The sequence below is a fragment of the Medicago sativa genome, chromosome 1, assembly GCF_051527215.1.
Source record: "Medicago sativa cultivar Bolivia chromosome 1, Bolivia_mono, whole genome shotgun sequence".
Lineage (NCBI taxonomy): Eukaryota > Viridiplantae > Streptophyta > Magnoliopsida > Fabales > Fabaceae > Medicago > Medicago sativa.
The window spans coordinates 4,507,147-4,518,615 of record NC_140749.1 but is presented as its reverse complement, the minus strand read 5'-3'; the positions used below and the strand labels follow the sequence as shown (position 1 = coordinate 4,518,615).

Genomic DNA, 11,469 nt, shown 5'->3' with positions numbered 1-11,469 from the left:
AAAGATGATTTGTTCTTGCTCTTGCTCATGGGAAATGGGTGAATCAGAAAGAGGGAAGGAAAACGAAAAAAGAGGGAAAATGAAACGAGGGAAAGATGGTGGTAAATAAGAAAGAAGGAAAGTAAGGAAAAAAGAAAAATAAAAAAATATAAGTATTGAGTAACAGTGTGTGCTGTCGTATTTGTGTTTGTATTCTTGTGTTTACTTATCATTCCTGTATTTTTTATCTGAGCAATTAGAGATTTGTTTTACATTTGATACGTAATTAGCAGCAAAGCTTGTATACTTCTGATTTAAGTGGAAAGATTATTCTTGATTCAAATGATTTTGATGTTCTGAAAACATGTTTGATTTAAATTGAGAAAATATTGGGGTACTATTTTTTTTTTTTTTTGAAGGATGGGGTACTATTTTTAAATAGTGTGAAGTTAGAAGAGCAGATTTATATGCATCAGTTTCATACACTTGTTTTTTAATAAATTTGAAAATCTTGTTGTTTCACATGATTTGAATTTAAAGAAAGTGATCAAGTGTAAAATATGTAAGTATAAAGTTTGCACTATTTGTTGATATATGTGAATAATTTAATTATATTTGGTGCCTATTCTCTTGCCGCGAAAAAATGTCATAAATAGTTTTTGTAAATTTTTTGACATGAAAGATTTTGAAGAAGTAATCTATGGAATTAAAATTACTAAAACTCGAAAGAGAACTTTTATTGAAAACCAACATGTATCTTTGTGAATACAACGTTAAGATGTTCAAGAACACTGGTTACCCTTTTAATCGATTTGAGTATAGGAACATCATGGTCCCGTGTGGGACACTAATTGCAATAGATGTAATGTATGCCATGTGTGGGGGTTATCGTGAAGGTTTACTTACTAGTAATGGGCACTGATGTGCTATTGAGAGAGTCATGACGTGTCTTAAAAGGACCATGAACTCAATAGTTATTTACCGAAGGCTTACCATTGTACTAGAAAGTTACAATGATGTTTAATTTTAAAAAGTTTTCCCTTGTAATAGAATGTTACGGTGATGATAATTGGAATAATTTTAGCGATATTCCTTAATATGAAAAGTGAATTCCAGCCATATCGATCAATTGTTGTCATGGCAATTACAAAGTAAATAAGATGAACATATGATGTTTGAAGAAATTTGATTGGTCCTTTGACAAAAGGATTAGTAAGAGAGAAAGGTTGGTCGATCATTTTGACGGAATGGTTAGACATAGAGGGCTTTGAAAACCTAAAAAAGAACGAAACAGTGCCAATAATAATTTTATCATATGAGGGTAACCCAACCTATGGCCTGGAGATCCCAAAAAAATATGTTCAAAGGGTAATAACAACTTATATAGAGGCGTGGGTGGATCATGCTAAGAATTTGTTAAGTCTCATTCATAGTTTTTTGGAGCATGACATCATGTAGTAAATGGAAAGGTTGAATTAATTTCTTAATGAATTCTACACTCCATATGGAGTGAAGTATGTAGCTACATTATACTCTTAATAGACTCACCTCTATGAATATGGAGGTGTGGTCGCTTCCTATGAAATTTTGGCAAATTTTCTAGAGCGTTCACTACATTGGAATAGTGTGCATGACCGTAATACACGGGGCTATTGAACTACACCCTGAAGATTGAACGTGTAATGTTGTTTGAGATAGAGTTCAAGACTAAGGGTAATGCACGGGGCTATTACTTTAAGGATGATTTGAAAATATACTCTAATGAAAGAAAATAATAATGATGAATCAATGTAATAGTGATCTACATTATATTTAGAGAAACAATTCAAATTATCTTTAAAATAATAATACTTATTGAACATGGTCTATCGATATACTCCCTCCGTCTCAAAATATAAGTAAAAATTGGTCAACAAAATTTAATGTATTTCGTTCAAAATTTATACCACATACATCAACTTATGTTGACTCATTTTTGCTTGCATTTTGGGACAAAGGGGGTAATAAATAGGACACCATGTTGATTTTTTATTTTTTTTAATTGGTGTAGTAACTCTTGCTTGAAAATAATCAGAAACTCTTGTTTGAATTGAAGAGGGAGAAGGAAAAAAAAAGGGGTATAGAAGTTCACACTAAAATAATAGTTATACAATTTACCATTTTGATTGAGAATAAATAAGACAATAATCATATTCCATATGTTGATAATCATTTTCCTAATCTTCTAAAGACGATTTGCATGCCATATTGAGGTGACACACTGATCACCAATATCGGTCCATGAACATATGTTGGTGAAACAGTAAAAGAATATCTCTGCAAAAGCATGGCAAGAACAATCTTCATTTCAATCAAAGCTAAATTTTGACCCACACAATAGTTTGGACCAAATCCAAATGGAAAATATGAAGATGAATACTTTTGGGACTTTGTAAATCTCATTGGATTGAATTCAAGAGCATCTTCTCCCCATATTTTAGTATTATGATGAACTGAAGTTATAGACATATATAATTGTGTGCCAGCAAGAATATCAATGTTCCCAATGTTAACTCTTTTACTTGTTTGCCTCACCATTATTGGTGCTACAGGATAAAGTCTAAGTGTTTCTTGAATTACCAAGCTCACCTGATTAGAAAAATGAGATTCATATGAATAATTTTTTCTGTTTTTTCCTTGTACAAAAGATGTATGCATGACAATATAAATAAGATTTACACACAACACAAATTCAAATATATTTCATCATCTTATCACATCATAATACCACATTTTAACATATATTTACATATATATTAGATAGTAAAATTTATTAAACTAAGTAACAATTGATAATTTTGTTGATGCACCGCGTGTATCATTGAATTGATATCTAATGAAACGCTATAAAGAATTTCCCTTTTAAGAAAATAATTGATTGGTCCAAGCGGTAACAAAAAAAAAATTATAATTAAGTCCCCGAATTTAGGATCCCAAAACAAATTGTTAAAAGTAGTGTTAAATTTTGCTAAAAAAAAGTTGGGTTAAATATATTTTCCATCCCTAAGACAAAAACACTTTTTTTTAAGGAAATTGCTAACAAATGCTTTAGGGCATTGTTTAAGCAATAAAAAGTAGTTAACCTTTGTAAAACTGCTGTGTAATTATTACTTTTATTTGTGTTTGATTTGTATTTTCGAGACAATTGAGTTCCTTAAACAATGTCTATAAAACACTTGTTAACATAACCCTTTTAGAGACTACTTATTAAAAATTCAAAAATAACTCAATGATCTACAAAATAATTCAACCAAATAAACAAATAAACAAACTATAAAAGCATAAGCTAACTTACGAATTTGAGGTCACTTAATGTTTCTGCAGTTGGGTGTGTGTGATGTCCTAAAACATGAAATACCTCATCACGTGCCATGCTTTGCCATTCTTGATTCAGCCCTAAAAGGAAGATAGCCCAACTAATTGAATTGGCAATTGTTTCCTTTCCTGTCAAATAGAAATTTTTACAATTATCTATAATCTCATCCAATCCTAGCCTTTGTGTCTCATTGTTGATAAATTTGTGAGGAGACATCAACAAAGCAAGCAAATTTTTTGAATTGTTTTGTGTTTTATGGTTATTGTCAATCAACACTTGAATTAGTTCACGAGTTTTCTTTTCTATTCTCTTTCTTTGTCTGTTCTTCTTGGTAGGTACATACCTGCATACACATTATACAAAGTATTTCAATAGTTTCGTAATAATGTTAATTATTAGTGGAAATATAAGAAAATATACAAATACAAAACTTAAGCGCGTATTCTAATGTTTTGCAGACTTAATTTTTATGTATTGTCAGTAAACCACGATCAACGATATGTGTAACTTTAATAATTATGATTGAAGTCAAATATTTTTTATAATATAAAAGTTATGATCGATCGACACTAAATGCTCACCGGCTTTTTTTTTAATTTTGTTATATTGTTTATTTTTTTACATTATTCTTTTTCTATATAATAAGGGAGATATCTTTATATTGTTCTCCAATCATATTTTAACACATTGGTTTATATATAATCTAATACTATAAATACTAAATAGAACTTAATCCACATCACATGTTAGAATTGATAAATAACACAAATAATGACAACTATAGAACAGCAACTAAATTTTGTCCTATAAACTATTATATGTTTTATGTAGTTGAGTTTTTTATATCATACCTAAACCCAGGAAAATAAGCAGTTCTGATAGAAAGACTAGCAAGATGACAATGTTGATCTTGTAACTCGAAAATTTCTTTCCCTTCTTCATAGCTACTTCCAAAAGCAACTTTAGAGATAATATCAGCTGAAAGATCTTGGAGATCTTTATTCACATCAATCTCAAATTCTTCAATGCCATTGTTCTCATATTCCCACTTGTGAAACATTAATTTTGTGGTGTCTATAATTTGGGGAATCCAAGACTGATATGCAGATACATGTTAGACACAACAATTATTAGTTTATATAAATTGAATTTCATGTCAATGATACACACCAAAGTGGTCGGGTTGGGTCGATTTTGATCAAATCAATTATCCGACCCAATCAAATTTCATTAGTTTGAGGCGGGTCAAAGATCTACATCTTTTTTGTCCAACTCAACAATGAATAAATTGGTCTGGGTCAAATCATTGGGTCTCTGAGACATATTTTTTTAAAGTTTCCAAAACATAATATAATTAAATGATATTTTATTTCATAAAAATTTCAACACTTATTCTACAATATAAATTTTAACATTTGAATTAAATTCGAACACTTTTAGAGAGACACATAAAAGTCTTTAACTATATTACCTAAAAATAAATTAAGTTCTTGAATGGGTTGAATTTACGGGTTTAAAATCATAAACATATTACCCAAACCACTTTACATTTGAATAGAATGGTTCAAATTGGACCAAATATATAAAAAAAAAAAAAAAACTCAAATAAAATACAAGTTAAGTTCGTTTGAGTTATAATGTTCAATGGATCAGCTTAACTCGTGACCCTATACTACACCGCACTATTAAAAAGAAGAGATTTTACCTTACTCCGCTCCATTTTAAAAGCATGACTAGCAATTGATCTATAAATAGTCCATTTCTTTCCCTTTGAGAAGAGAATTCCTTCTCCATAAAACTGTTTCAACGACGGATTCGGGTCCAACTTTTCAAATAATTCACCTGTTTTTAATAGTGCCTCTTTAATTATAACCGGGTCGGATAGTGTCAACCGAGGCTCCGACCCATACCAACTAAGGACCGTTTTTCCATACAAAGGAGCCCACATATGATAAGATGGACACACACGATGAAGGATATCGTGGCATAAATCCATTGGCTTAGATTGAACTTCCGTGAACAAACATCGGATCTCATCGGAGTTACCTTTGATCGGACGGTAGGAAGGACCCCTTATGCCTTGTTTGTGATAGTGACGTGAAATGATCCATGGAAGCAAAATTATTGAGTATGTGATTCTTGCTATGAACACTAGCAGCAAAATAAAGATTAACATGAGTAGAAGGTGAAACATGATATCTACAGGTCTCAACCGATAAAAATGTGGAAATTGATATGTCGTGATTGAGGTTCGAACACCAACTTCTACATATATATGTGAACTCTCAGCGACCAATATGTTATTTCATCTATAAAAAAGAAAAAGGAAAAAAAAATGAGGCATGATTATTGAGGTTCCTAGAGCCTTGAAAGTGACTTAGTGAAGTACCAATGCCATGAAGCATGATGATTCCATTCCCATACGACAGGTTAAATATAATCTGATAATGTAAAGTATTGCACATTTCAAATGAAAAGCCATATACTAGTGGTTTTATTTTTATGGGAGTCTCGTACGGACATGTGACCATGATGCAACGAGTGACGTATTAGTCCAAGCTGGTTCATTATAGAAAGAAAATGAAATTGTAATTCTACAAATGAATCCCTAAAAAAGTGTGTTGTCACATTCACGTTACTTTAAATCTAGGACCATAGAGTTTAGTATATTCTGTTTAAATTTCAACCAATAAGCAATAAAATGGAGTCTGTTAAAAATTGTGTAAGTAGTTAATCTCCAATGGGGGTCTTTACTTAACAAGGACCACTCCCCGTTAAAGACCCTCCATTGGAGAAAGAAAAATTGAGTCCCAGTTAAGGAACGGGCAACTATATAAGAACTCTCTCTCTCCTGAGTAACTAACGGGTCCCACGTTTAAAAAAGTAATAAAATGTGTACTACTTGGTACTACTTGCATAAAGAAGTAATAAAATGTGTACTACTTGGTCCCACTTGCATAAAGAAGTAATACTTGTAAAAATGAGTAATAGATAAATTATTTTTGTTTAATATGTAAAGATAGTGGGACATATTTAAATACTTTTCATTGGAGTACTTATCAGTGTATTGCCATTGGAGTCATTGAGTCCTTAATAGGTACTTTTATTAAAAAATTATAAATAAGTGATGTGTCACGTGGGGTCCATTTAAGGAGTCCTTGTTAGGGAACTACCATTGTGGATGCTCTAAGTGTGTCACCACCGGCACTACTTAAGTTTTTGTTTTTTTTTTATAGGTTTTTTTTTTTATATGAAGCAGTTCTATTCGAGACATTGTCGGATATTAAATATGAACAATTTCTTAGTTGATATTTTAATTTTAGTTGCTATGTTAGATTTTAGCCCCTTCAACTAGACCCAACATCCGTCGATGACACTACCTGAGTAGTTAGGATGAATATATTTACAAGAATAAAATTTGTTTTATTTTTTTGAGCAAAAAATTAGTTGATATGTGTTGTTTCCATTAGTGCATTATTAATAATATTTTGGCTACATTGCATAAGTGTATTTTAATACTTATGCTAATAATATAATACTAATAGAACTGTTTATGTCACATAAATTGAGCCTAAACAAACTTTCTCATATACCCTCTTGATCATCAATCCCTGCACCATATATGTCAATTGGAGCATTTTTTAGTAGATACTTAAGCCTGAGTTAGATACTTATAAAGCCCGAAGTTCAGAGTTTTCATGCTAATAAACCATATAGTATTTAACAATATCCAAAGGCTAGACAATTTTTTTTTTTTTTTAAAGATCAAAGGCTAGACAACTTAAGATACATGAATGTACACATCAGAAATGTTGTGCATTTTGAATTGTTGATGGTTTTGCAATGAGTTATAGATCTTCAGCTGGATGGTGTACATTTTGAATTGGACTCGAAGGAGGTGGTGAAGAGCATCAATAATGCTTAATACAATATTTTAAAACTTGGTGCAATTTATTCACAATGAAGACATAATCTTAAAATAGAAGATGAAATCCAAAACATAAATCTTAAAATTAATTACTCTATGAATAGAAGAAGATATAGAGTTACTGTTTATCTTTTCTAAATAGTTTTTTCCTGAGTTCCCTTCTCTACCTCAAACCTTCTCTCCGTCATTTTTCTTTCTTCTCTCCCTCAAAACTACTTGTACTTATATCAACCACCAAGCAACAAAAAAATTGCTATGCCTCAACAATTCTGCTGTCACACACACCAAAAGTGAGGGACCTTGTAACTCAAACAAAAGGAAATGATTAAACCAAAAAACTTGGAAGTTTCTCATTATAATTTATTTTTCACTTGAAAGCTAAAACACAGTGAGACATCAAAATGAAAACTAAGGAAATATCTTGAACTAGTTAGAGAAAAACTCATAAAATTAATTAACTCTGCCGCTCAACTGCGATCATTTACAGCTTGATTTCCTACAAACATGCCATCTCTTCGTTTAGGGAAACCAGGAGGATCCATAGTTGATGCCCTATATTTAATCTCCGACCCTGCTCGAAAATCGGGATCAACCGAAGCTGGCCTAGGATTGTGATCAGCAGAACCAAGTCTATAGGTACTTGCTGCTCCAGCAGGAAACCTTGTAGGAGAGCCATACCTTCTCGGTGGTGGTGGACCTCTGAGAGCTCCACTTCTAAGGTCCATGACATCGGCAGAAGTTCTTGAAGAAGAGTCGACAAAAGATCTTTCACCCGAACTAGATGATGCCAAGGGAGCACCAGATGCTGATGCCAAGGGATCATCTGGTCCCCATGATGTAAGTGCTTCCTTCTTCTTGGCGAAAAAATGCCAAGCACCGAATAGGAAAAGTACGAAGAACAATACAGGACTAGTCCATAGCATGGTATTGAATTCACCTTTATAAATAGGTAGATTGGAATGATACATTCCAACATAACCACCTCCTAGGCCAACAATAACAAGCTTTTCACGGTCACTAGCTATCAACGGTATCATCACTCTTGCTTCGTCATCCAAACTTGGGGTTGGATGATTCAGGAATGAGGATCTAAGCTCATCAATGCTTGAGGAGAAAACCGGACGAGGCACCCCGATTCTCACATAATGAGGAGACGAAACATTAAACACAAAAACCTTTTTAGGGTTAACAATAAGCAAATATCCCTTAATTGCTTGCAAGGCAAGAGGCTCATCCATTTCAAACTTTTTCTTGTATCTAACCCTGCATTTGAAGTTCATTACATCACCAAGCAACAAGACATAAATTAAATCGCCATCTGACGTAAAACCGTAAGCCTTGGAACGTTCGGTGGCATCGAAAACATAACCTCTAGCAAGGGAATGGTTCAATCCTTCGCATTCAGATTCTCTAATTTTCATGCCCCTTAAATCCAATGACCCTGCACCAGTTTCTGTCAAAAACATAAGCCTTTGCTTCAAGAAAACTAACGGCCTAGCACTCGGAGTGACAGAACCATAAAACACACTGCTTTCCTTAAAAACCTTAATCTTCCCACTAGTATCGGCTGATAGAATGTACTTCATCCTCCCTACAAAATGAACTTCCAACAAAGTTATAGCCAAACCATTCTCGTGATTTTCAGGTGACACAAACTTACCGACATTTTCCATAAAAACCGAACTCCAATCCTCTCCGCTCGATCCCTCCCAAACTCTATGTATCAACATTCCCCCATTTTCATGACCAGTTACAACAAAGCTCTCATTCTTATAAGCAGAAGTATACGAAACCATCGCCGTAATAGGTGAATCCAATAAAGTATCAAACTCAACCAACACATCACCATTTCTCAAAAACACATAAACTCTTCCCTTTTCGTCGCTAACTGCCACATACTTACTTAACCCTTCATGATCCTTAAAAGGCAAAACATTTATACAAGTTGCATCAGAATCCAATTTCACAGCAGATGCAAATTGAAATCTCTCTGACCAAAAAGGAGTATACTTGGTCACAGACATTCCCTTAGCTCTCTCACCATTTTGAGCTTTCCCCTCATATTCTACATCTTCAACTACTTTCTTATCACTTGATCTTCCATCATCAACATCACCCTTTATCTGAGTAAACCTACTTTTTTCTTGAACAACCTTAGGAACCTCTTGCTGTGGTTGTTTTGATTCTAATCTTGCAACTATATCACTTAGATTTCTCACTAACTCTTCAAGCTTATTCAACAAAACTTGTTGATTAAAATTATCACTATTTGCTTTGGATTCAGAAACAGATTCATCGTTGGATGGTGATTGTATTGAACATGATTCAGGGCTTAAAGGGTCACTAGAAACATAAAGAAAAGATAAAAATAATACCAAACAGAAGATAAAAATCTTGCCTTTATGTGATGCCGCCATTGAAATAGAAGAAGAAAATTTGAAGAGTTTTGTTGAGGTTTTGTTGGATCTGAAAAAGAGGGAATTTAGCAGAAATCTATGTTAGATTTGAGGAATCTGAAGAAAGTGTATTGAATTGGATTTGAGTTGACCAGGGTTGAAATTAGGGCAAAACAAAGAAATGGATTTTAACAAAGACATGTAACTGAGTTTGAGATGTTGTACTGTGTCAGATCGCTGTGATATATCTTTGTCAAATAAAATCTTTTAGGACATCGACAATTTTTATGTCCTACATTCATGCTCCTACCAAAATTTCCTTTTTTCTAATACTATTTCTTTTCTATAGGTAAGAATTTTAATTGTTTAATTTGAATAATCTATAGCCATCAATCATTTTTTTTTTTTTTGAGGAAATATAGCCATCAATCATATTCATGGGCTCGTGATTTTTACTTCTTTTTATTTTTATTATTGTAGATGATTATAATTACTTACTTTTAGTGGTAAAGATAATTTCCTAAAATATCTTCACGGCCCATTATTACTTTTTAATGTTTATTATATATGTTTCATTTTTTTATACTCCATATTACATCGGTGGCAAAGGTTACGGTACGAGGCCTACAAATGTGGTGCACCATGCATAACTAGTCTCAAAGCCATCAAATTTGTAAGATAGTGATATATATCTTTCACATCTTATCTCCCGATCTATTTATGTTATTCAATTTTAATATTTGTCTCTTTCATCGTTAAATTTGATCATCGTCCAATCCTCCTTTCACACGGTGGTTTGTGACAAAGATAATATTTCATTTTTTTTTTGAAAGAATATTTGATTATTTTTAACTATGCTCTTTCTAACCATCATGTCATTATTAGAACTACCTCCGACTTTGTACCAAAAAAAAAAAAAGAACTACCTCCGACTTTTCCCTTTCATTTTTCCAACCATGTCCATCACCTGCAACACTATGAATACACAAGTGTAGCATCATTTATGTAAAAAAAATCACACAAATTATACAACTCCAACAACACTCAAATCCCTAATAATAAATCGACATAGGTGGGAGATTGTTTATGAGCATTTAGCACCAGGATTAGAAGTATGTGATTATGCTATAAGATTTAGAAAAGACATGTCATGCAAGAGGTATACTTGCTTGGATACAAGCTCAAATAAATATATTTGAGCACACACACAAAACCAAAAGAAATTAAAAAAAAATGAACAATGCTAATTGATCTGACTAAATAAATTTTATTCAAATTTTACTCGTTTAATGTGATAATGTCTAAATAATATTGATTTGTGATTGTGTTCATACAAGATGTTCCCTCCAATTCTGATGATTATTGTGGGACAGGGGATTAATCCTAACACACTCTTAGTGGGCAGTAAAACTAATCATTAATCATAAAGTATAAAATTTTGAATTTCATTTGTTTAGCATCAAAATATTATTTTTGTTGTTGTTGATTACCATCGAGTAACAAATATTTCTTTTTGGCTTTTTTTAATCATAACACGTTTATTGTTGGATTTATTCCTTGCACACCACTATTTGCAATTTTTCGAGGACAAAAAGGTTTGAGAATGTTTCATGGCGTCACTGGGACAAAAATCAATAATTAACAATAAACATATTTGTATCTTTTTATTTAAAAAAAAAACGTATTTGTATCTGAAATGCATAAGCCATGTTACTAGACAAGTATATCAAAATTACAAATACATTTACAAATTTCAAGGCAAGTATATCAAAAATTACAAATTTCTCTTGTTAGTCATTTTAGTCCTAGAG

The 11,469-nt window shown here is 32.3% G+C and overlaps 2 protein-coding genes across 2 annotated transcripts; both read right to left on the bottom strand.

The window, feature by feature from the left end:
- Window positions 1-2,083: 2,083 nt before the first annotated feature.
- LOC146951901 (cytochrome P450 734A1-like) lies at window positions 2,084-5,772 on the bottom strand. Its single transcript, XM_085756277.1, has 4 exons — window positions 5,040-5,772; window positions 4,186-4,430; window positions 3,314-3,677; window positions 2,084-2,607 (listed from the first exon to the last, which is right to left on the bottom strand). Exons 1-4 carry the CDS (start codon window positions 5,526-5,528, stop codon window positions 2,188-2,190), a joined length of 1,518 nt encoding a protein of 505 aa, XP_085612403.1. The 5' UTR covers window positions 5,529-5,772; the 3' UTR covers window positions 2,084-2,187.
- A 1,815-nt stretch (window positions 5,773-7,587) lies between these two features.
- Window positions 7,588-9,913, bottom strand: LOC146951900 (putative membrane protein At1g75140). The gene has a single exon (XM_085756265.1). The coding sequence runs from the start codon at window positions 9,677-9,679 to the stop codon at window positions 7,730-7,732; it is 1,950 nt and encodes a 649-aa protein (XP_085612391.1). The 5' UTR covers window positions 9,680-9,913; the 3' UTR covers window positions 7,588-7,729.
- Between the last annotated feature and the right edge of the window lie 1,556 nt (window positions 9,914-11,469).

Bases quoted from the DNA above. Each gene is read 5' to 3' on its own strand.
- LOC146951901 (XM_085756277.1), bottom strand. From the start codon at position 5,528: ATGTTTCACCTTCTACTCATGTTAATCTTTATTTTGCTGCTAGTGTTC. The intron at 4,431-5,039 runs GTAAAATCTCTT...TCTGCATATCAG, and splicing joins TTAAAATGGAGCGGAGTAAG to TCTTGGATTCCCCAAATTAT. The intron at 3,678-4,185 runs GTATGATATAAA...ATGTGTATGCAG, and splicing joins GCTTATTTTCCTGGGTTTAG to GTATGTACCTACCAAGAAGA.
- LOC146951900 (XM_085756265.1), bottom strand. From the start codon at position 9,679: ATGGCGGCATCACATAAAGGCAAGATTTTTATCTTCTGTTTGGTATTA.